The sequence below is a fragment of the Capricornis sumatraensis genome, chromosome 10, assembly GCF_032405125.1.
Source record: "Capricornis sumatraensis isolate serow.1 chromosome 10, serow.2, whole genome shotgun sequence".
Lineage (NCBI taxonomy): Eukaryota > Metazoa > Chordata > Mammalia > Artiodactyla > Bovidae > Capricornis > Capricornis sumatraensis.
This window is the reverse complement of record NC_091078.1, coordinates 78,030,621-78,054,651: the sequence shown is the minus strand read 5'-3', so window position 1 is coordinate 78,054,651 and position 24,031 is coordinate 78,030,621. Positions and strand designations below refer to the sequence as shown.

Here is a 24,031-nt window from a genome sequence, read left to right as displayed (position 1 = left end):
TGGTAGAGCCAGAGAAAGCTCAAACTGTCCCTTTGCCATTAAGACTAAGATTTTAAGCCAATTTCCTCTATTTTTTTGTTTTTGGCCCTTGGTACTCTATTAAAGCGCTTTATTATTCCTGGTGTGTGCTCAGGTACAGACATGGGAGGCTTAATCCAGCAGATTCAAAATTCCATTTTGAAATTCTGTTTATTAAAATGTCTGGTTGCCTTGGTAATGGGGCAGGGAGAAGAGTGGTCAGATAAAGGACATTACGGGACATACACACACTAAAATTTTTTTCTCAACTTCAAATTTAACTGGGTATCCTTTACTTTTATTTGGTAACTCTGGCAATTCTACACATAGCACAAGTGAAATTATACCCTGGGGTAGAAAAATGTTAGCCTGCATCCCTTTGTGACTGGGAAGATAGAAAGGGCAAGTTGTGAGCTTTAGAATTGTCCCAATCTGGGATAGATTTCTGGCTTTATACTTAGTGCTGTGGCCCTGGGCAGTGTATATGAGGAGTTCCTCGGGTTTCCTTTCTCTCATCTATAAAATGGGTATACTGAATGCTGGCCTCCTCTGGTGGTAGGATGACCTGTTAGCACAGTGCAGTTCAACGCAGTGTAGCGCTGAGTCACGTTAGAGCCAGAAGCAAAAGGAATAAGCAGTAATACTGATTCTAACCTTATTTTAAATTTTTATATTTTGTTCATTGTGGATTTTTTTTTGCCTAGGTTTTGATTATTTTGACTTTTAAAAATATTTTGTGGCTTTTAAGACGGTGCTGAAGGTGAAGAAGGAAGCTCCTGTCCCCCTACCAAAGCCACAGCCAAAGCAAAGGCTTTGAAGGCCAAGAGAGCAGTGCTGAAAAGCGTCCACAGCCACAAAGAAAAGAAAATCCAGACGTCACCCATCTTCCAGCAGCCCAAAACACTGCAACTCAGGAGGCAGCCCAAATATCCTAGGAAGGGCACCCCTGGAAGAAACAAACTTGACCGCTATGTCATCTTCGAGGTCCCCCTCACCATGGAGAGAGTAGAGGACAACACACTGGTATTCACTGTGGATGTCAAGGCCGACAAGCACCAAATCAAACAGGCTGTGACGAAGCTCTGAGGCGTTGACATGGCTAAGGTCAACATCCTGATCAGGACTGATGGAGAGAAGAAGGCATGTGTCCGACTGGTCCTGATGATGATGTTGCCAACAAATCTAGGATCATCCAGGGCTTCCCTGGTGGCTCAGCGGGTGAAGAGCCCACCTGCCAGTGCAAGAGATGCAAAAGAAGCAGGTTCGATCCCTGGGTACGGAAGACCCTGGAGAAGGAAATGGCAACCTGCTCCAGGATTCTTGACTGGAAAATTTCATGGATAAACGGGCCTGGAAGGCTCCAGTCCATGAGGTTGCAAAAAGGTAGATATGACTGAGTGCACGTACAGGCAAACTGAGTCCATCTGGCTAATTCCAAGTATAAAAGTTTTCACAAAATAAAAAACAAATTTTATTTTTTGTGGCCATGCCACTTGGCTTGTGGACTCTTAGTTCTCTGACCAGGGATTGAACTCCAGCCTTCGCCAGTGGAGGCACTGGCCCACCATGAAATTCCCTTGATTATTTTTAAAAGACTGTTGAAATATTACTTATCTTTATTTATCTGGGCTTTCTGGTATCCCCTTACATTTTGCACTTGAGCAAGTACTTCACTCACTTTAACCTAATCCCAGCCCTGGTACTCAATGAATGTTAAATATTATTGACACTTACCATTTAAATTTTATTGATAAAGTTTATAGTATTATTAAAAGTTATTAATAACATCTCCCTTGTATTCCACATCCTTGCAAGTCTCATATTAGAAACAATAATGACAACAAACACCGATAAGCGCTAGCTGTGTCTGAGGCACTGGGAGTTCATGGTTTTAGTGAATCCTTACAATTTCGTGTTACAATTTTTATTTCTTATTGGAATATGACATTTTAAAAAATTTTAACTTCCCCAAGAAGACATTGCTAATAAATCAAACTGTCGGGTGTTCAATTTTTTTTTTTTCTGAATAGCCTTTAAACCTGGTGTGTACATCCATTTGAATTCAGTATTGTGGGGTGGCCCCATGAGAAATCTCCTGCCTGCAATAACCCATGCAGGCCTCTAGGTGTCCTCGTTGACCAATTTTGCCAACACCCGCGTTCTAGGCCAGAGGAAACAGGAAAGGTTTTCTCAAGGTTGCCCTTCCAGAAGAGCTTCATTCTATGCATAATGACAGACCAAACCAGGCCTAGACTGGAAGTTTTCTGATATGAAGAAAGGCTTGTATTGAGCAGGGCCAACCTCTCTCCACACAGAGGTGTAAGACCTATGTCCCTAGCATACCATCCCCCCAAACTTTTCATACATCTGTCCCACCTGCCCTTGGACAGAGGACTGGCAAGTATGGCTGTCCCTGTATTTATGGGACATGTTCTGTGGTGTCCCTTATTGATTTTTTAAAATCAGGATACCCCAAATGTCCTATATGCAGCTTTCTTTTCCCTCCCCCAATAAATTAGAGTTATTTTACAAATTTAACTGGGCATGCTGCATTTGCTAAATCTGGCTCCCCTCCTAACTGGCTTGTTTGCACTCTTATATACATGAAAAGGCAGGTACCAGTCTTTGAGACAGCAGCAGGCTCAAGCCCAGGGTGAAGAAGCCAGGGCACTCACTCTCAGGCTCTTTAAACTATACCCTGCCTTAGGCCTGGCCTTGCAGGAGGACTCTGACCAAAAGGTCAGGAAAACATCTTAATTGGTTTGACTTCTTGGGTTAATCTTTATGCAGCCCCCTTCCACAGTGTACACCAGCAGGGCACAAATTCATGATTTTCAAATGTTCTACTGAATGCATTTGTGAACTGCAATCCAGGCCTGCGTGCTTTCTTGATACATAACTTGGGCAAACTGCTTAGTTTCCTCAAGCTTTTGTTTGCGATTAATACTTGCAAACTTGCTCTGAGGATTAAATAAGAGAAAAAAAAAATTCCATATGCTCCCGACAGTACTTGAGACCTACGATGAATTGTTTCAATAGTGTTGTCATTTCAGAGGTTAAACTAAGGCCGTGCAAATCCTCTGAACCCCAACTTTCAAGACACTCTAATCCTTAACATCACCACCTTTCTTTCAGGGGATAATTTATATTATGAAGCATCTGCTGGGGACTAGATTTTGTGCTGAGCTGTTTATGTGCATTATATTTTTTGGTTTTCTTGCTACTTAAATTTATTGTTTCTTTTGTCTTAAAAGGTATAAAAACTGCCTGGATCGGTCACTTCTTTGAGTCTGTTGTTTTTTCATTTTGTACTGGAATATGGGCGATTAACAATGTTGTGATAGTTGAACAGTGAAGGGACTCAGCCATATGTATACATGTTTCCGTTCTCCCCCAAACGCTCCTCCCATCCAGGCTGCCAAACAACATTGAACAGAGGCGCATGTTCTATACAGTAGGTCCTCGTTGGTATGCGTGTTATCTTGTTCAGCCCACAAAAACCCTTGCGTGATGTGTCCTAGACAGGAAACTGAGGCCCAGGGAGGTTAGGAAAATGACCCTTAATCATACAACCAGAGCCGTCGGGTTGGGATTGATTCCAAGCCCGGCAGCGTGTCTCCAGATCTGCCTGACTTCAAAGCCTGCATAAGCACTGCTTTGAAGAGATGGTGATGTCTGCCCAGACACCCACTATCAACTCCCAGGAAGGCTTCTTTCATGGGAATTGAAGGGCTGCTGAGAATGCCCTTCCCACTTTTGGGGCTGTCAGTCTCCCTAAAGAGATCTTTCTCACTCTGGCTTTCCAATCTTTGATCTCCTTATGGCACCATTTTCTCACGAAATTGAGGAGAGGACAATATAAAGAATAGTTTTCCGGGAAAAGTTCTGTGTTTGTGCTAGGACGGAGCAGTGCGGTTAGGTTACAAAGCTAGTCTAATTAATTCATAGGACTTTCCAGCCATGTCATGCCTGCAGCTCAGTTGTGTCTGACTCCTTGCAGCCCACCAGGCTCCTTTCTCCATGGGATTTCCCAGGCAAAAAATAGTGGAGTGGGTTGTCATTTCCTTATCCAGGGAATCTTTCTGATCCAGGGATTGAACCTCCGTATCCTACACTGGCAGGTGGATTTTTCTTTCTTTCTTTTTTAACCACTGAGCCACTAGGGAAGCCTAGGACTTTTCAGGGCATTCCTTAAATGCCTTTGCTTTCCTCCTCCACCCTTCGTGCAAACGTAATTCTTGCCCAGTTGGTTGTTAACTAGTCCTTCAATTAGGCATATCCTCAAGCCACACGCTTATCAGAAAGAAGTGTCTGAATTGCACATCCTGAAAACTCACAAACTGCAGACTGCTCTGGACTGTCCTTTGCGCTGTTATTTTCACCATGCTATTCCGATCTGCGTCCCTCCCACTGGCCCTCCCTCTTTCTCCTCCCCAGGCTGACTCCTGTTCGCTCCTTCTCTTTTTCATTTCTTTTGGCTTCCACTACATGAAGGTGCTTGGTGAGCAGTCCCTATTTATAATATCACGGCAATAGATAGCAGAAGTTTTGGAGTCAGACGTAGGTTTGAATTTTGGCTTTACAACTTACTTTCTGCGTGGTCAAGCCACCAAGGCCACGGTAATCTTCCTGAATCTCTTTATATCCTTTTCTTCTTTTTCGCCGTTCTGTGTGGCTTGCAGCATGCGATTAGCTCCTGGACTAGTGATTAAACTTGCGCCTTCAGTTGTGAAAGCTCAGAGTCCTGTTAGGGAAACCATTAACTGAAACTGCCCACCCTGGCCAGGCACCATACTAATCACTTGTATGAGTTAGCTTAAACAGGGGGTCCTGGTAAGGAATGCAGAACAAAGTAGCGACAACTGGAAGAATTCGGGAAACCTCATATAAGGAGAGAGGAGAGGCTGGTCCCAAAGTCCTACCAACCTCCCAAAATTACTCTCACTGGAATCCATCTTGGCTGAGAGACAGGCATGCACGCACACGCAGAGGCACGCAGATGCACGCACACGCAGAGGCACGCAGATGCACGCACACGCAGATGCATGCACGCATGCGCCACCAGGAAGTCACGGTAATTGGCCAGAGACAACTGAAACTAACCTGGTTGCCTTAAAACTGGAGGCTGCAAGCCACGTGGCAGAGCTGTTCTCGGGGGTCCCCTTACCATGCTGCTCTGTTCCCCGGGTGCCCCCACCCCACCCCCATTAAGTCTCTTGCTTTCTCAGCATGTGTGTCTCCTGGGACAATTCGTTTCCGACTGTCAGACAAGAGCCCACTTTCGGAGCCCACCCCTGGACTTTATGTCCCCCTTCCTGCGACATAACCGCTAGACCACCAAGGAACTCTAAATCCTTTTTCTGGGATAAGACGACCTCTGTCACACAATTGAAGAAAGGATTAAACGAAGTAATGTGTTGTAACACTTAGTCCATCGTTGCAACAATGGCAAGAGCTCAAAAATGACAGCTTTATTACCTATATTTCTTTAATCCTAGAAAAAAAATCTGCCCTGCTATTTTTTCAGTTTCTAAAACTGGCAAAGCTTCTCCTAGCTTTTGGGGCCATGGCAAATGCCATAATGCCACTCTCCAAGCCCTAGTCGAGCTTCTTTTCCTTTTTGCTTAACTGGATCTTTTCTTACCAATCCCTAAAATCAGGCTTCAGCATCACTGCTAGAAAGGTCTCATGTCCCACAGAACTAAGGTATTATTCACGTCCCCTTTTCTTCTCACCACTCTTGGCCCCCATAGGACTAATGATCATTTTAAGCTACTCCAGCCAATCACTTTTGTTTCTCCCTCATTGCACTGTAAGGCTTCAGGAAGACATTGTATTTTCACATCAAAACTTTTCTACTGTACCGAAGAAAGGCATTATTTCAATTCTGAAAGTTCTTAAGGACTGACATTTGAACCTTTGTTCCTAAGAACAGGCTTTAAACTAATAGTGCAAAACAATTCTGGAATCTTTATTGCTTAACATTAAGCTTTTATGAATACAAAGGACCTTGGATACTTTCCTCAAATAGAGAAAAAAATTAAACATCCAGGAAGGTGAGACAATTTTTTTCAATTCACCTTGTAAAACATACATCTTTATGAGGTAGATCAATATATACTGACAAAACGTGAGGCCCAACATGTTTTGATGAAAAAAGTAAGTTGTAAAAGTATAGTTGTTATATGATGCTGTTTTTAAAGAAACTACTATTGGCATAGAAAAAAATCTGAACTGATATACAATAAATTAACAATTGTATCTGGTAATGTTAGGTTATAGGGCATGATGGTGCTTTTATGTTAAATATTTGCTTCATGTTTGAATTTAAGATTTTTAAGATGAGGGTATGATATTTTGCAATAAAAAACGTATCAATCTGATGTGTTGAAAAATTTACTTCTGTCACTTTTTGGTTATTAATAAGCATATCAATAATATGGTTAGGAAGTGCTTTTCAAAAAAAGATGAGAGGAAAATCATACAGCAGACCCACTGTGTCTTCAGTTTCTGTAACTTCTTGTCCTAGTTGAGAGCCAAGTTTTATATTTTTCAAGGTATACCTGCAATTCTGAGCCTATCATTTATTTGACAGGAAAATAAATGATACCTTATTTCCACGTAAAGTACTTGTACAGAAATACTAATCTCCCTATATTTCACTTCCCACGCCCCTTGCCCCATTGCATGGGACTAAAAGATAACAGAAATATTCCTGAATGTAAAAGATCTGTTTGCCAGTCTGCAAAACTAGAAAGAATGACTTGTTACAAATAAACAACATTCATAAGATTAGGAAGCCTAAAAATTTGTGATGTTTATCCTCCACGAGGCAATAAACTACTATATTTCACCCATTCTAAGACACAGCACTATTTTATATCTCACTAAGAAAGAAAGAAAAAAAATTGCTAATTCAACTATAACAAGTTAGTAGTCAAAAGATGCACCCTGATTTTGAAGATGTAAGTATGAAAAAATGGCCATCTTGGAACCCATAAAATACAGTAATAATATCACTAAAAATCTGCAATCTTCACCAGCCTGATTACTTGAAGTAGAGCAATTTCAATTGCTTTGTGTGAGCCCTGAACATAAATGGAAAGATACATAAACATTTTCAGTAGCACACCTTCAATTTATTGACCTATGTAAAAAAAATAAGAGGTCTAAAAAAGTCAGAACAGTAAAAGAATACGCAAAAGGGTATTTCTGTTTCTAGAAGGCTATACAAATATGGAAAAAGGAATAAGTTATTTGTTTGCATGTCTTTTTGTTTTCCAAATATCCCCCCCCCCAAACTTCATTTTTAATGATACAAATGACTAAGGACCAGTTTAACAAATCACCTTTATGTATATATTACATGCTTTGGAATATAGATAGAAAATGTCCCCAGAAAGTTGTTCAGAAACTTCTCTATTCACAATATGAACAAGAAACTTGTATAAAAGAGAGGGAAGGAGCACCTTCTGTGGAATTCTGAAGCAGAGTAAAGATGACGAAAAAGATCCATCTAGAATATGGAAATATTTGCTTAAAAAAAAGAACAACAAAAAACGAAAACTCCAAAACATCCTACAATAAACCATAGCGAATTAGTTCTTCCAAGGAAAGTATGAGGTAGTTTTAGCCTCATAATTAAATCTACTGCAGCTTGGAGGGTTTCGTTTTCGTTTTTAATGAGTAATCTAGCTTTTGTCACTTGGTGACTTAGAACTACCTGGGGAATCCAGACAATATGCTTATTTTTCAAATGTTCACAATTTTAAGGCACATGATTCATAGAAAATGATGTGGGTTTTGTGTCTTTCTTTTTGTTGTTGCTGTTTTTCTTTATATTGTGTTAGGTTCTTTCACCTTAAAATACTTTTCCAAACTCTTGGTTATAAAACCTTTCCATATCAAGCCTGCCATTGCAATGACAGCCATGTTGGAGAGTTACCAGCCTGAAGAATATAGCTCATGCCGTTGGCATAGAAAGGAAAAAAGGAACTCAATGATATTGTACCTTAGAAAATTCTCCAGGCAGAGTTTGTCAGTTACTCAGTGGGCTGCTTCATTTTCCCCAATCTGCTACCATAGTTATGTTACAGGACAATACGGCCGTAAGTCTTTCCAGAACCCATTTTGTGGTGCTTATGAAAACCATCACTCTTGATAACAGCCTAAAAACATTTACACTCATTCAGAACTTCATGAAAATCCAGCTTCTCTTCAAGTAATTCTCCAATACTGTCTGAATTGTTCATGTCTGGGTAGACATAGTATGTAATTCTTCGTCAGCTCAGACATTCAAACTTTCTGATGGTGAGCAGTGTCTAAAGAGCTTCCAGCTTCCTTCTCTCATCATCCTGAATTGTGCTCTGAAATTTCCCCTGTCCTTCTTTCCTTTGGGAGACCCTGAATGCACTTTTCACAGTTTTGAGGTCTGCCTTCAACCACTTTTATTCCCTTACAAAGTGCTTGCTCTTGGTAAAGGCCAAGTCCTCCTCGGCAAAGGTTCACACATGGTCTTGACCTTGCTCTGTTAGGTGACTTGGAAAGGCGGGGTGTCATTCAAGGGCTTTGTGCGGCTTAGTGTGTGATTCACTTCTGGGGCCAATGGAGTCCTCCTTTCCACCTCAGATGCCTTCAAGTTTCTAAAGCCTACGGCCTCCCAGGAAGACGAACACATTTTGCAAGGCACACTAGTGTGAGAACGCAGTGCTTGGTCAAGGGGCCACCCGCAGTTCAGACTAATGTTCCGGGCTTGGAGTCTTCGTGCCAGAAGAGCCTCTGCTCACTACTCCCCAGGCTGTCTTCCAGCCGGCTTCCCTCTGTACCGTCCAGTTGACCGGTCTCTGTGTACGGTCTATGAGAGGAAACCAGAAAAGTTACACCTTGGGGTTATTTTTGTTCCCAGAGTACAAAGGTTACTACACTCAAAGAAGTTAGTAGAAAACACAGTTAAGAAAACTGTTCAAACTCCAAAATAAGGTAAGGGATGACTGTGCACTTTTTTCAATGTCATACTAGAAAATGGTCTAACAGGCCCATGCAAGGAGTATATATTTCTCTTGAGAGACAGACTTTTTTAAAATATATATATTTATTTACTTGTTTGGCGGCATCAGGTCTTAGGTGCATCATGCAGGATCCTTCACTGTGGGCATGGGCTCTCTAGCTGTGGCATACTGCTCTAGAGCGTGCAGGCTTCTGTATTTGTGGTAGGTGGGCGTCGCTGCTCCACGGCATGTGGGATCTTAACCCATATCCACTGCACTGCAGAGTGGATTCTTAACCACTGGACCACCAGGAGACTCCCAAGAGACAGACTTGTCTAACTTTCATTTACCATGGATGAGTACCAAGATTAAGTTACATGTTAACTTGGTGGGGGTTCTGTATGGAAGAAATACACAGTAACCCTCTGTCTAGTAAAAAGATTATGGTCATAGTTTTATTGCCCAGTAGGATATTAACTGCTTTTGTGTCAACTGCAGGAATCTTATCTCAGTACTCTCTCTTTTGGTGTGTGGAATTCAGTCTTTTGAATTCTCTGGGAATAGCTTTACCATTCTGTTAGTTCTCTCATGAAGGAGTTAAATAAATCTTTCACATATGCTCATTTTCTGTTTGTAAGACAAACAGAAATTTGTGTTTTCGATTTTTGAACTGTTTTTGACAGTCACCCTTTAAGCATTCTTCAAATTAAGAGACTATACTAGATGTTTTTCTTGGAAACAAAGGAATATATTTAAAGGGAGGCAAGGGTACCTTGGGACATTTTACATCCCTAGGGTGTATGGGTCAGGTGTAAATTAAAACAGCATCACATAAGATCACGGGCCCATTTGGAAGGTATTAAATACATCCAAAGAGGGCATCCTGTTATACACACCATTCCAATATGCAAAACCTCATTCTTGTAATAGGAGGTTAGAATAGGTTAGATAGTTAGTAGTTTTCTTTTTATTTTAAATCTCAATGTCCCTTAGTACAGGTGAATAAAAAGTCCTTTGGAAAAGCGCTTTGGAAAGAAACACTATGCAAAGCCAGGTATTTAGTGGGTTTTTCTCTTTTTTTTTTTTGGTAATACAAAAACAAAGGCAGATTTCTGTAACTTCACACATCAGTCAGAACAGGCAAAGCTCCTGCTATGCAAGAAGCAACACACAGACGGGAGGCACTGTACTTACTACAGCTGGCTACACTTAAAAGAGAATTTATAACTGATCTCATTTCTGGAGATACAACCATTCTCCGGGACAGAAGCCCTTGGTTTTGCCTAGTAATAGAGTTTGATAAGGAAGGGGATGGGAAATGGAAAACAGGAAGTAAAAGAAAAAAAATCATTTTAAAACAGTTTGGAGCAGCAGAGCCAAGAATTTGACACACACTAGTAGCATAAGAGACTTCAACGTTTCTAACTTTGGAAAGTTTATGCTGCTGACAGTTGTACTATATCATATAAGGAAAAAAATTATTGGTATCAATTTGCAGCTTTCTATCACATTATTAAGCTCTGGACACTCTGAGGAAATACATAATACATGCTTCATTTTAAAAAACAAACTCTTCTATGACTCAATATTTCAAATCTTTAAGGGCAGATCTAAAGCTTTTATCTTTATCTTGAAACCCAACTTTTCTGTTACTTAAAAATTATATTGTCATAAAAAATAGCATGTGATTTTAGAGCAAATTTCTAAAGCTTTATGGAGGATTGTTATTATACTTGGCTTATTAATAGGTCGAGTTATATTGATCAGACTGTTTCATAATAAAAATAAAATCCTAAACTGACAAATGGGTAGAAATAAGCATTTCCATAACTCTCTGTGATAGGAGGGTAAGTTGGCAAATCTTTTAGAAAGCAGGGGTTTAAAAAATATGCTTTTCAATTTGATCCATTAAACCAACTTTCTGGAATATATCCTAAGGAAATAATCTGGAATTCAGACAAATATTTGGCTCAAAGATTCTCAAAGGCATTACTTACAATTAAAAAAAAGAAAGGAAGTTTAGAAGTCATTTAAAATCAAACTATGGAGAATTGTTAAATAAATACATAAAGTATTTACTGAGTGGAATACCATATTGGTCACATGAAATAATGCTTAAAGAGATTTTTTTTTTTAAAGGAATATACATGTTGAGATATTAAGTAAAAAATTGGGGTGCAGAATTTCATGTATAGTGAAGAATATAAAACTGTATATATGATATCATTATGACCATGTTAAAAATGAATACAGAAAAATGGGGGACATGTGCCAGAAATGTTACTAGCTAATATCTCTAGATGGTGTAATTATGGGTAAATTATTTCCTACTCATTTATTCCTTTATTATTTTCCTAGTTTCTACAATGAGCTCATATTATGTGCACATGCACACACACACAATAGGGATCTTTAAATAGTTTCTAATTTCCTGTGTATCATGCCCCTCTGACACCAGACACTGTTATCAGGCCCTCTTGGGCTGGCTGAAGTAGGTGGATGAACTTTGTAAAAATAGATATTGTCTAAATATCTATTTTATTGAGTCCAGTGAAAGTGGTGTTTAGGATATTAGAACCGTCTTATGCCCTGAATGGTTTGTTTTAAATAGTTTCTAATTCAGTTAACAAAAAGTGAAAGTATGCAAAGAGGAAAATTACTTGCAAATGTATTATACAAAGTGATTAGAACTGAATTGAAAAAATCTAGCTCAAATTTTGGGCCAAAGTCTTCCTGCTCCTAATGCATTTACAAGCGTTATTTACAGAACTCCAAGCTATCTGATGTCCTCTGAAGTATATTTTCATTAAAATTCTATTTTGAGCACAGCCTTTGTTGAGTTGAGACAATTGGCCTGATATTTTAAGCCAAGAAAAACTTTAGCTAAATATGGAGAATAAAAACAAGGCTTTGACACATGTAAGAATTAAAGATTTTAAAATTTAATAAAAAAAAATTAAAAAAAAAATAAAAAAAAAAAAAAAAAAAACAAAAAAACAAGGCTTTGGGGGTTAAATATCTCCCATTTGCTTATAACACTGAGTGCTTTAATAAGAAAGTAACCTCATTACAGTCTATGGAAGCCTCCTATGCCTGAAGTAATCTGACTTAAAGAAAGCAAAATTAAACTTTTCTTAAAACCAGAAAGTGCTTTACTTCTTAGCACCAGGGGTACAGATTATATTCTGTGAGAAAGTGATTGAGAAAAACAAAAGCTTCAATTTTAACTCCTCCCATGTATGCAAAGAACTGAAAAACATAATCCAGAGTTTGCAATCTTTTTTAAAAATCACATTTTAACAAACTCTCCTTGTCTATTTCCTCTAAATGTTTACAAAGGAGTACCATTACAGACACACAGGACAGCTGGCTGCGTCTGTTGCTTCTTAATGAACACAGGGTCAGACATAAAAAGGCAGCAAATGTTTGAAATCAAGCCCACCAACTGTCTAGGAGGAATGAACAGCGTTTTCTGGCATAAAGATATTTTTCCCTGCCAGGTTCCAAGAGAGTCTTAAACGGGTATATCAGTAATACAGTTTCAAGTACAGCAATTAAAAAGAACCCTTCAGACACAGAACTTAAAGTATAGAATTCTAAGAGGGTCAAATTTGAATGAGTGGGATTAAATATTAACAAACTTCTTAAAGGGCTAGGTATTTTTAGCTTTGTTGGCCACAAGATCTCTGCTGCAACTAGTCCCCTCTTGTCCTTATAAGTACAGAAACAGCCATAGGCAACAAGTGAATGAATGAGCATGTCTGGCTTTCCAATAAAACTTTACTTATAAACATAGGTGGCAGCTGATTTTAGACTATAGTTTGCCAACCCTTGAGCTAGATTACTTAGCGTTCATAAAATAAAACTGGATTTCTGAATTCTTTAGATCAGGAACAGGGTAGTAAAATTTTTGAGCATTGCTCTCTTACCTGCCTGGAGAAGGTAAAGGATTATAGATGTTGCTATAGCAGCTGGTGTAGGAAGAATGTGCTGGGATCTCGTATTCGGCTAGCCCTAAGGTTATCTGAGTCCTCCAGTTCCCAGAAGCATTTGTGGAAGACACTAGAAATAAAAATGAAAAGAGACAAAATTAGTGGGACTATTCAAAGTGAGAACTGTTTGGGTCATTCAGATGCATGTTATAATCAGCTGCATGCAAAGTCAATCTTAAAAACCAGTATCTGGAATCAAGAGAGTTGCTATTCCAATTTGGTCACTTATTGGCCATGTGACCTTGGGCAAACAGTTTATACTCTTTAAGCCTCAGTTTCTTCATCTGTAAAGTGGGGACAATATTCTGTACAGGGACAATATCAGGATTAAATAAGCTAGTTAGTGCAAATATTTAGCACTGTGCCCAGCAATAAATGATAGCTATTATTATTATTATAAATGTGAGTAAAGTTAATTGAAAGATATGCTATAAAAAATAACTCAAAAGACAAGCCAGAAAAAACAATTTTCATACACTAAAAGAATCTTCCCAATCTCCCAGTAAGGCTATAGTGGCTGGATAGCTTGATAGACTTCAATTGTAACAGTAAGACAACAAGTCTGAGTTTCTTGGAGACTTTTACAGGAAATGCATTCTATACACTGACTTGTTGAAACTTGCGGGCTCTTCACCCAAAGGTGGTATCGACCACCAGTAGGATCAAGGCACGTTTTGCCTTTTAAAAAAAGTTTGGGATGGAGGTAGGGGGAAGGTAAATAGTATAGGAAAGATTTCAGGAAGAGGAGATTTAGTTCTTCCGAGGGACTAATCTAGAACAAGGATCTAAATAAAAAGGAATGAAATAATGCCATTTGCAGCAACATGGATGCAACCAGAGATTATCATCCTAAGTGAAATCACAAAGACAAATATCATATGATATCGCTTATATGTGGAAGCTAAAAAATAATGCAAATGAACTTACTTATAAAATAAACAGACTCACAGACAGAGAAGACAAACATGGTTACCAAAGGCGAATGGTGGGGGTGAGGGATAAAATAGGAATCTGGGAGTAACATCTATATATTACTGTGTATAAAACAGATAAACAACAAAGATTTATTATATATATATAGCACAAGGAACTATATTCAATATTTGATAATAACCTATATAGGAAAAGCATCTGAATATATATACACATATACTTAAGCATAAACACACATATGTATATATAACTAAGTAACATTGCTATATGCCTAAAACTAACGCAACACTAAATCGACTAGACTTCAATTTAAAATTTTTTCTTTAAAAATGGTAAAAAACAAAATAAACAAATAAAGCAAGAGCGTAATATGGGAGCAAAACCCAGTGAATGCCCCACTGCTGGGCATTTGCTATCCTGTCTCAATACTTCGGCCAACTGATGCAAAGAACAGACTCACTGGAAAAGACCCTGATGCTGGGTAAGACATTAAAGGCAGAAGGAGAAGAGGGCAACAGAGTATGAGAAGGTTGGATGGTATCACTGATTCAATGGACATGAACTTGGGCAAACTCCAGGATATCTCGAGGTACAGGGTAGCCTGGTGTGCTGCAGTCCATGGGGTTTGCAAAGAGCTGGACATGACTTGGCGACTGAACACCAACAACTCTAAAATGAGCCCTGCCCCATGCCTCTGTGCACAATGCCACGCACGTCATCCAAGCCTCAGAAGTCCCACCCTGCTCCTGGAGCCTTCCCGCTCTCCTCTGATTCCTGTTCCTGGCGGCAACCTCCTCCTCTCTTTTATAACCACAAAGCACATGTGAGAAGTGTGAGACTAACACATTTCAAAACTCATCCGTAGTCCAGGATGCCACAAGGATTTGACCCAAGGATGTAAAAGTCCCACTTCCAGGAAGGTTTCATAACTAAGTCAGGCGGTGAAGCGTGGTGGTTGGGATATCAGAGCAGTAATAGAATTCCTATGGGCAGGGTCATTTAAGCTCTCTAAGCCAGAAGTGCCTCATCTGTAAGATTAGGGGAATAATAATAAACATAGCAACAGCGCTCACTGCACAGAATTGTTGCATACACTTAGTGGGAGAGTACACATAAAGTGCTGAGCAGGCCGGGTGGCACAGCGTCAAGTTGCCAAGAAATGCTGGCTGTCCTGACTACTAAAACTGAGTCAACCCAGAGAGCCTTTAGGTGGCTAGAAGGGATTACAAAACCCCTAAATGATTCAGATTCATCGGAAACTTTGCTCTCCATGAGAATGATGTGTGCTTGTTGAAACATACTTCCGCAGCTATAAAATGTAGACAGGAATGAGGAAAATTCCAAAAGGCAATTCTGAGAGCACTGATTCCATCCCTCTAATTCCTTAAAAACGTGATGCCTTTTGGCCCATGGGGCCAAATCGAGCTGCTTATCAGAAAGGCTCACACCAGGAAGTGTTATCTCCATTCTCACCTTTGCCCCAGTCCTGAGCCAATGGCCAGGAATGTTGAAATTTCTGAGTTACACCTGCTTCTCCCTGGCCTCGATGGTTAAAGAGATGATGGGGTAGATTTACCCCAGCCCTGTGTCCTGATGACCATCCACATGCATCTCAGCCCTCATTTTTTAGTTTCTGAAAGTTTCTCAGGTCACACCCTGAACCTGAAGGGCAAGAAAGGCCTTCTCTACATCAGAGCCACAAATAAGAAGTACAGGAGGCTTTTCATGGTAGATGTAGTAATAAGTGGGAAAGTCCAAAGTCTCGCACAAATAGTAGAACACTAGAACCCAAACAGAAATCTCCATGGAAATGCCTCTTGTCAACAACATTAGGAAACTTTTAAAGGAACAGTTTTCACTGATGATCACACAGTGATTCAAGAATCCCTGAGCTATGTCTCACTAAGGTGTCATGCTTGATGGGGGGCAAGACACCCAACCTCAGTTTTTTTCACACAGTTCCTGTTTCTTAGAGCTTTAATATTGCTTAACACTCATACATTCCTCTGGTTGCTAACTAAACCGTGAACTCATCCAGGCCAGGAAATGGCTCGAAACTGGCTCCTCGGCATCTTGGACATGCCTGCTTGTTTGCTGAAGAAGTGAAATGCTCAACAGACTCTCCTTTTAGGCCCCCATTTCTTTCCTTACAGTACCTAGCACAGCTGGAGGTTTGCAGGTAAGTCCTCCAGCAGTAATAGTGGAGATAGGGGACAAAGTCAATGCATGGAGAGAGTGCCTCTAATCAAAATGATCTTTGAAAGTCCCTTAGATCAGCCATAAAGTGGAGTATATATGCTGAATTGAGTTAAGACCTGCACAATACTTAGAACAGTGCCAGAACAGTGCTTAGTAAATGCCAGCTCCAGTGAGCTTTAGAAGTCTCATGCATGGACTGGAGCATTCAGAATGAACTGCCTTTTAGGTGATCCAATTCCTCATGGTGAACAAGGAAGGATGTATAATCCTGATGGTTTTCTGCTTACCTGAAGGGTTTATGCTGTTCTTTTAATATATCAAATCTCTATGCCATAAATATTTTATATTTATGGAAGGAAAGTTAATTTACAATGTTGTGTTAGTTTCAGGTGTACAGCCCAGAAGTTTAGTGTACACATACACACATACACACATTGGGCTTCCCTGGTGGCTCAGACAGTAAAAAATGCAGGAGACCCGGGTTCAATCTCTGGGTTGGGCAGATCCCTTGGAGAAGGGAATGGCAACCCACTCCAGAATTCTTGCCTGGAGCATTCCATAGACAGAGGAGCCTGGGAAGCTAGTCCATGGGGTGGCAAAGTCAGACATGACTGAGCGACTAACACTTTCACTTTTCATATATATTTATTAGTGTTATTATTTCTTTCTCAGAATCTTTTCCCCTATAGGTTATTAATTAAATATGGAGCAGTGTTCCCTCTGCTATCCAGTAGGCCCTTGTTGGTTATCTATTTTATATATAGCAGCGTGTATTTGATAATCCCAATGCCCAGAACAGTTTAAAGAGATGTGCCTGTCAGTGGAAGACCCAGAAAAGATAAAAATACATGAAAGGCCCCAACCCAGGGAAGGTTTGTTAGACTTGAATCTGCCTCTCCACCCAACGGCTACCGCTTGTCTGACCTTGGGTCCTGCTCTCATGCACCCTTGAGGAGGGTGGTTTGGAGTGGGCGTGGGGCAGGAACAGGGGCATATGCGGAAGATGCAACCTGGGTACCATTCTTACCTGAGGAGTAGGAGGAAGCACGGCTGCTCGGAGAACAGGGGACCTGCAGCCCGGCAAAGCCCAGGCTTCTCTGAGAGCCCCTGTCTGAGTCAAAGCTAGTCTGTGCGCTGTGGCCCTGCTCCTTCTGCCCAGAGGCCCGCTGGTACCAGCCTCGCAGGTGCTCTGCCACTAAGGCCTTGTGGATGTTTTTGGTGATGTGCTCTGACTTGGCGGCAGCCTTCCGCGGCAGCCGGAGTGTGGCGTACGGATTATGGGGCACCCGGTCGACCTCGTCCTCGTGAAAGGACCTGCTGCAGTCCCTTGGGCGGTCGTATCCGTAGTGGGTGGACGACCGGTAGGAAGGATTCACACTGTACTGTCCCTCCGTGTCATTCTCATAGACATAGCCGCCGGCATAATAGAGGTCACACTCAGCGTAGGGCGTGTACCCGGCAATGTAGCAGCTGGAAGAAGGCTGCTCCTGACTCTTGGGATAGACACCATTCCTCAGACTATCCTTGTGTGCTAGGTTGGGCATGCTTCCCGAATTGGAAGTCGAGACGTTCTGTTTCTTGGACCTTCTGCGACCCCGGGAGCGAGTGTCCAGCGTCTGGGTGGTGTAATAGGGGCCGGCCACGGGCGTGGTGCAGTAATACTCGGTGCTCGACTGGCTGGTGTAGGAAGATCCGTCATCCAGGATTTCAGTGCTGCTGCTTCTTTGGGATTTGGAGAGGGAGAAAAATGGCTTTTCGTGGTCCATCTCCGACAGCAGGTGAGACTGAGACTCGAGGCTTCCACTCCTCTGGCGGCAGTGCTGAGATGAAGGCTCGGGTCTGAAAGAGGAGAGAGAGGCAAGCTTGCTAAGGACAAAGAAGGAAAGGAGGACTGACATGAGGGAAAAGGACAGCATGTCGAATGAGTTGATAGCTCTTGAACTGCAATAGGATTTTTTTAGGTTTCCAGAGCTGACCCACAACAGAATTCACGGGGTTCACATGGTCAAAATGAGAAGAGAAATAGGTTCTGTCAATTGGGCAGTCCATGTTCCTCTTTGAAAACAGGCTAAACTGATGATGGACAACCTGCGTCAAAGCCTAAGAAACACCCACATGCCTTTGGAGGGTCCTTTTTCCCAACAGGATAGCAGGATACACAGACTAGCATTCATAGATACATAGACTGAAGGCAGCATTCATGGGGCTCACTTCAGTTCAGTTCAGTCACTCAGTCGTGTCCGACTCTTTGCAACCCCATGAACCGCACGACACCAGGCCTCCCTGTCCATCACCAGCTCCCGGAGTCCACCCAAACCCATGTCCATCCAGTCGACGATGGGGGGTGGGAGGGCCAAAGCCTGGCCAGGCTACTGGAGATCTCTGGGTTAACTCATGGCTCTATCACTTCCCAGCTGTATGAACATGGACAAGATATTTAACTAATCTCCCTCTCTAAACGAGGACAAAAATAGTACCTAATATCTCCAATCAGACTTGTTGTGGGGACTAAATAATATAAGACATATAAAACAGCACAGCCTTCAAGTAAACACTTCAAAATGTCTCTGTCGTCATTATCTTCGTCCACATCACTTAATAACAGAGAGTAATGCCTGGTTCGAAGAATTAAGGCACAAAACATCCAATATCTACCCAAGCAAAATATATTTTCAAGAACATTTTCTGGGCTGATATATTTGAACTGTTAAGTGCATAGAAAATGTAGAGCCATAAAGTCCTCTTGCAGAAAGCGATTAAGAACACAGCAAAGTGAAACAAAACCTTAGAGCAAAAGTCAATGGAGACAAAGCCACTAGAATGAAGCTCTCTTACTCCAAATGGCTGCTACTGTAGGCATTCCGGGTGAGAACGGGGGTGGTGGGCATGCTTCGTCCTCCCTGGGGCCGCCTCTCCAGAGTTTTGTAAGGACTGCTGTGTGTGGACAGCATTTCTCTGTGATGGGAAGAAAGAAATCAGAAAATGATGAGCCTCCCATCATTTCTGGCAAATCTGTAATAAGCTGCTTAGAAACTTACTGGAAGGGGAGAGACAAATTAGGATTTTGGTAATAACAGATATACATCACTATATATAAAACAGATAATCAACAAGGACCTACTGTATAACACAGGGAACCCTACTCAATATTCTGCAATAAGCTATATGGGAAAAGAATCTGAAAAAGAATAGATACATGTGTGAAAAGTGAAAAAGTCTTAAGTCATCCACTCATGTCTCACTCTCTGCAACCCCATGAACTGTAGCTCACCAGCATTCTCTGTCCATGGGATTTCCCAGGCAAGAATACTGGAGTGGGTTGTCATTTCCTTATCCAGGGGATAAAAAAGATCTTCACGACCCAGATAACCATGATGGTGTGATCACTCATCTAGAGCCAGACATCCTGGAATGTGAAGTCAAGTGGGCCTTAGAAAGCATCACTACAAACAAAGCTAGTGGAGGTGACAGAATTCCAGTTGAGCTATTTCAAATCCTGAAAGATGATGCTGTGAAAGTGCTGCACTCAATATGCCAGCAAATTTGGAAAACTCAGCAGTGGCCACAGGACTGGAAAAGGTCAGTTTTCATTCCAATCCCAAAGAAAGGCAATGCCAAAGAATGCTCAAACTACCACACAATTGCACTCATCTCACACACTAGTAAAGTAATGCTCAAAATTCTCCAAGCCAGGCTTTAGCAATACGTGAACCATGACCTTCCTGATGTTCAAGCTGGTTTTAGAAAAGGCAGAGGAACCAGAAATCAAATTGCCAACATCCGCTGGGTCATGGAAAAAGCAAGAGAGTTCCAGAAAAACATCTATTTCTGCTTTATTGACTATGCCAAAGCCTTTGACTGTGTGGATCACAATAAACTGTGGAAAATTCTGAAAGAGATGAGAATACCAGACCACCTGACCTGCCTCTTGAGAAATCTGTATGCAGGTCAGGAAGCAACAGTTAGAACTGGACATGGAACAACAGACTGGTTCCAAATAGGAAAAGGAGTACGTCAAGGCTGTATATTGTCACCCTGCTTACTTAACTTCTATGCAGAGTACATCATGAGTGACACTGGACTGGAAGAAACACAAGCTGGAATCAAGATTGCCGGGAGAAATCTCAATAACCTCAGATATGCAGATGACACCACCCTTATGGCAGAAAGTGAAGAGGAACTAAAAAGCCTCTTGATGAGACTGAAAGAGAAGAGCGAGAAAGTTGGCTTAAAGCTCAACATTCAAAAAACCAAGATCATGGCATCCGGTCCCATCACTTCAAGGGAAATAGATGGGGAAACAGTGGAAACAGTGTCAGACTTTATTTTTTTGGGCTCCAAAATCACTGCAGATGGTGACTGCAGCCATGAAATTAAAAGCCGCTTACTCCTTGGAAGGAAAGTTATGACCAACCTAGATAGCATATTCAAAAGCAGAGACATTACTTTGCCAACTAAGGTCCATCTTGTCAAGGCTATGGTTTTTCCTGTGGTCATGTATGGATGTGAGAGTTGGACTGTGAAGAAGGTTGAGCGCTGAAGAATTGATGCTTTTGAACTGAGGTGTTGGAGAAGACTCTTCACGGTCCCTTGGACTGCAAGGAGATCCAACCAGTCCATTCTGAAGATCAACCCTGGGATTTCTTTGGAAGGAATGATGCTAAAGCTGAAACTCCAGTACTTGGCCACCTCATGCAAAGAGTTGACTCACTGGAAAAGAGTCTGATGCTGGGAGGGATTGGGGGCAGGAGGAGAAGGGGAAGACAGAGGATGAGATGGCTGGATGGCATCACGGACTTGATGGACGTGAGTCAGAGTGAACTCTGGGAATTGGTGATGGACAGGGAGGCCTGGCGTGCTGCGATTCATGGGGTTGCAAAGAGTCGGACATGACTAAGCGACTGAACTGAACTGAACTGAACTATCCAGGACATCTTCCCGACCCAGGGACTGCATCCATGTCTCTGGCGTCTCCTGCACTGTAGGCAGATTCTTTACCATCTGAGCCACCAGGGAAACCCCAGATATATGTATATGCATAACTAAATCACTCTATTGTATACTTGAAACTATACAACATTGTTAATCAACTATACTCCAACCTAAAATAAAATAGATACCCAACAAGGACCTACTATATAGCACAAGGAACTATATTCAATATTCTGTAAGAACCTATAAGGGGAAAGAGTCTGAAATATATATATGTATGAGTAACTGCTGATAATTGTATATATAATTATATATATGCATAACTGAATCATTGTGCTATATGCCTGAGACAAACACAACAGTGTAAATCAACTATACTCCAGTTAAAAAAAAAAAAAAGAAAGAAAGAAACAGGAAGCCGAAGGAATGGGAACATAAAGAGATAATTGGGAAAGTTGTCTTTGTGGTTTAGCATCCAGGTGCATCTTGGATGAGTCTTAGGGGAAGAACAAGTGATCTGACTCTGAGTCATAAATATGAAGGAAAAAAACGAAAAGACTTTTGCAAAAGAGCGTACTGAATAAAATAGATTGAAAGCAAGGAGAGCAGGGGTAGCAAGTCCTTTTTCTGTAAAAAGTCTCATAGGAAGTATTTTCAGCTTTGCAGGCTATCCCAGTGATTCTGTCTGCCCCTCAAGTAAGAGAGCTGTAGACACTAGTAGACAATATGTATGTGACTGGAGGTGGTTGTGTGCCAATCAGATTTGACTGTGGATACTGAAATTCACCTTTCATATAGTTTTTATGTTACAAAATTGTCACAAAAAATATTACTGTTTTTTATTTTCCTTCCAATTATTCAAAATTCTAAAAACCATGCTTAGCTCATGGGAGATACAAAAATAGGTCACAGGCTGAATTTGGCCAGTAGACAGTCATCCACAGCATTCTTAAATTGCTTTATCCACTTTCCAGCACAGTGAGAACACAATTTGAAATTATTTTAATTAAAAACAACTTCGATTACACCTCACTTACTACAAAAGCATGGCAAAAAAGTTTAAAAAAAAATACTGTGTTTATACCTTTAAAAACAAAAAAATTAGATCTCTTTCAAATAAATTCTCTTTCAAAACCCACTTAAGGAAAAAACACAACTTGATCTAACATTTTATGTTGCTTAATATTCACTCACACTGTTATTTTAATGAGTGTACAGCATTCCACCATAAGGACTAGCTGTAATTTACTTAATCCACTAGTTGAGCATTTGGGCTGTTTTTATTTGTCATTAGAATAAACAATGCTGTGAGATAAGGATCCTGTAGTTATTTCAAGAGGAAAAATTCCTAGAAGTGAAATTGCTGGATCAAAGAGCAAACACATCTACAGGGCGAAGCTATAGGGAATGGAGGCATAATAATTTTTTAAGATAATCATTTTCCCAGTTATGATTCCTTTTGCTAAAACAGCTTTGTTTTCCCTGATATAATAAACACACCTGCCCAGTGCTATCTGACAGGACTTTCTTCGGTGATGGACATGAGCTCTATCTGTGCTGCCCAGCATCACAGACATCAGCCACATGTGCCTATTAGGACTTGAAATGCGACTGGTAGGACTGAAGATCTGAATTTTAAATTTTATTTGCTTTTAATTGAACTGGACACCACAGCTCTAGACACCTGGATCTCTATTGTTTAAGGCAACAGTTCTTAGATGCTAATCTACACATTGGGGCTAATATGAAATAAAGATTTTTACCAGTCTTTGACAAATCAGAAATATAACAAAATGTTGGTTCTCTTTTCATAAATGAAAAATCATTCCATCTAAATAATCCTCTTTTATTTTGAGACTAATTTCCATCTTTCCTGAGATGTAATAAAACATTTTGGCTAAAATCACATCATAGGCTTTGCAGTCAAGCTATGTTGGTTTAAATCCCAATTGTAACAGTTACTAATTGATGAACCCAACAAGTGATTCATGCTTTCTGGTCCTCAGTGTACTTATCTGTAAATGCTAAGGATGGTAGTAATACAATGAGCATTTTCTTACAACTAAATTTGTTATTATATTAAACACTTGGAGCAGTGTCTGGCACATACTAAGTGCTCAACAAATGTTCATCTTATTATTACTACAATGACTATATTTTGGACGTGTGTCATATTTTCATGAAATCACAGTGCTACCTGTGTGAAAATACTAATTAGGCAAAGTAAAAAGCTGGTAATCCTATTTTGGACCCAATTTAAAAAAACAATACAAACAAACAAACAAACAACCTAGTAGTGATCCATGCAGCCAAATTCTGGGAATCACTGGTCTTTCATCTTTTAAAAAGTTATTGTCCCAAAAATACTTACTTGAGAGACGTGAGAAGTTACAGATTAAAAATGTACTCAAGTCCCATTTTCCTTTGAAAGATTAGAAGTCAGTTCTATTGCCTGGTAGAGTTGTATTAAATGTTCCCGAGACCTTGGGTGATGAAACAGAACTTTGACACTATATCCAAAATCAGATTTATAGTTAATGCCTCTATTATTTAATACAAACCAAACAAGACTTTAAGGAAACAGCCAAATATTTTTTAAAAGACCTCTTTAAAAACACTTCCACTTGCTGCCAATAACAAATAACTGGGTTAGATTCTACTCTTGATTTTATAAGATAACCCTTTCTGAAAGAGTGAACAGGATAACACAAAAATAGGTTGACTGTTTTGGAGAAAAGGTCTTACAGTGGTGAGGCATTCACCTCTCTGATGATCTGTCTTCTTACCTGGACTGTCTGGTATCCACAAACTGTTCATTGATGGACGACTTTCTGAAATGGATTCTCTCAATACCGAGAGACTTGGGAGGCAGAATTCTTGGAGAATGAGGTACTGAACTTGATCGCTGCCCAGCAAGAGTGAAGGTATCGTTGGCTATATAATAAGTGAATGAATGAATAACTAGATAAA

General features: G+C 40.5%; 1 protein-coding gene across 1 annotated transcript in view; it reads right to left on the bottom strand.

The window, feature by feature from the left end:
* Positions 1 to 7,200: 7,200 nt before the first annotated feature.
* The window catches only part of FRMD4B (FERM domain containing 4B), a 198,742-nt gene continuing 181,911 nt past the window's right edge, over positions 7,201 to 24,031 (bottom strand). The window contains exons 19-23 of the mRNA XM_068981787.1: positions 23,848 to 23,995; positions 18,965 to 19,084; positions 17,157 to 17,968; positions 12,935 to 13,067; positions 7,201 to 8,872 (exon numbers count right to left, since the gene is read on the bottom strand). Coding sequence (XP_068837888.1) covers positions 8,752 to 8,872; positions 12,935 to 13,067; positions 17,157 to 17,968; positions 18,965 to 19,084; positions 23,848 to 23,995 — 1,334 coding nt within the window. The 3' untranslated portion in view covers positions 7,201 to 8,751. The remainder of the gene's footprint in view (positions 8,873 to 12,934; positions 13,068 to 17,156; positions 17,969 to 18,964; positions 19,085 to 23,847; positions 23,996 to 24,031) is intronic.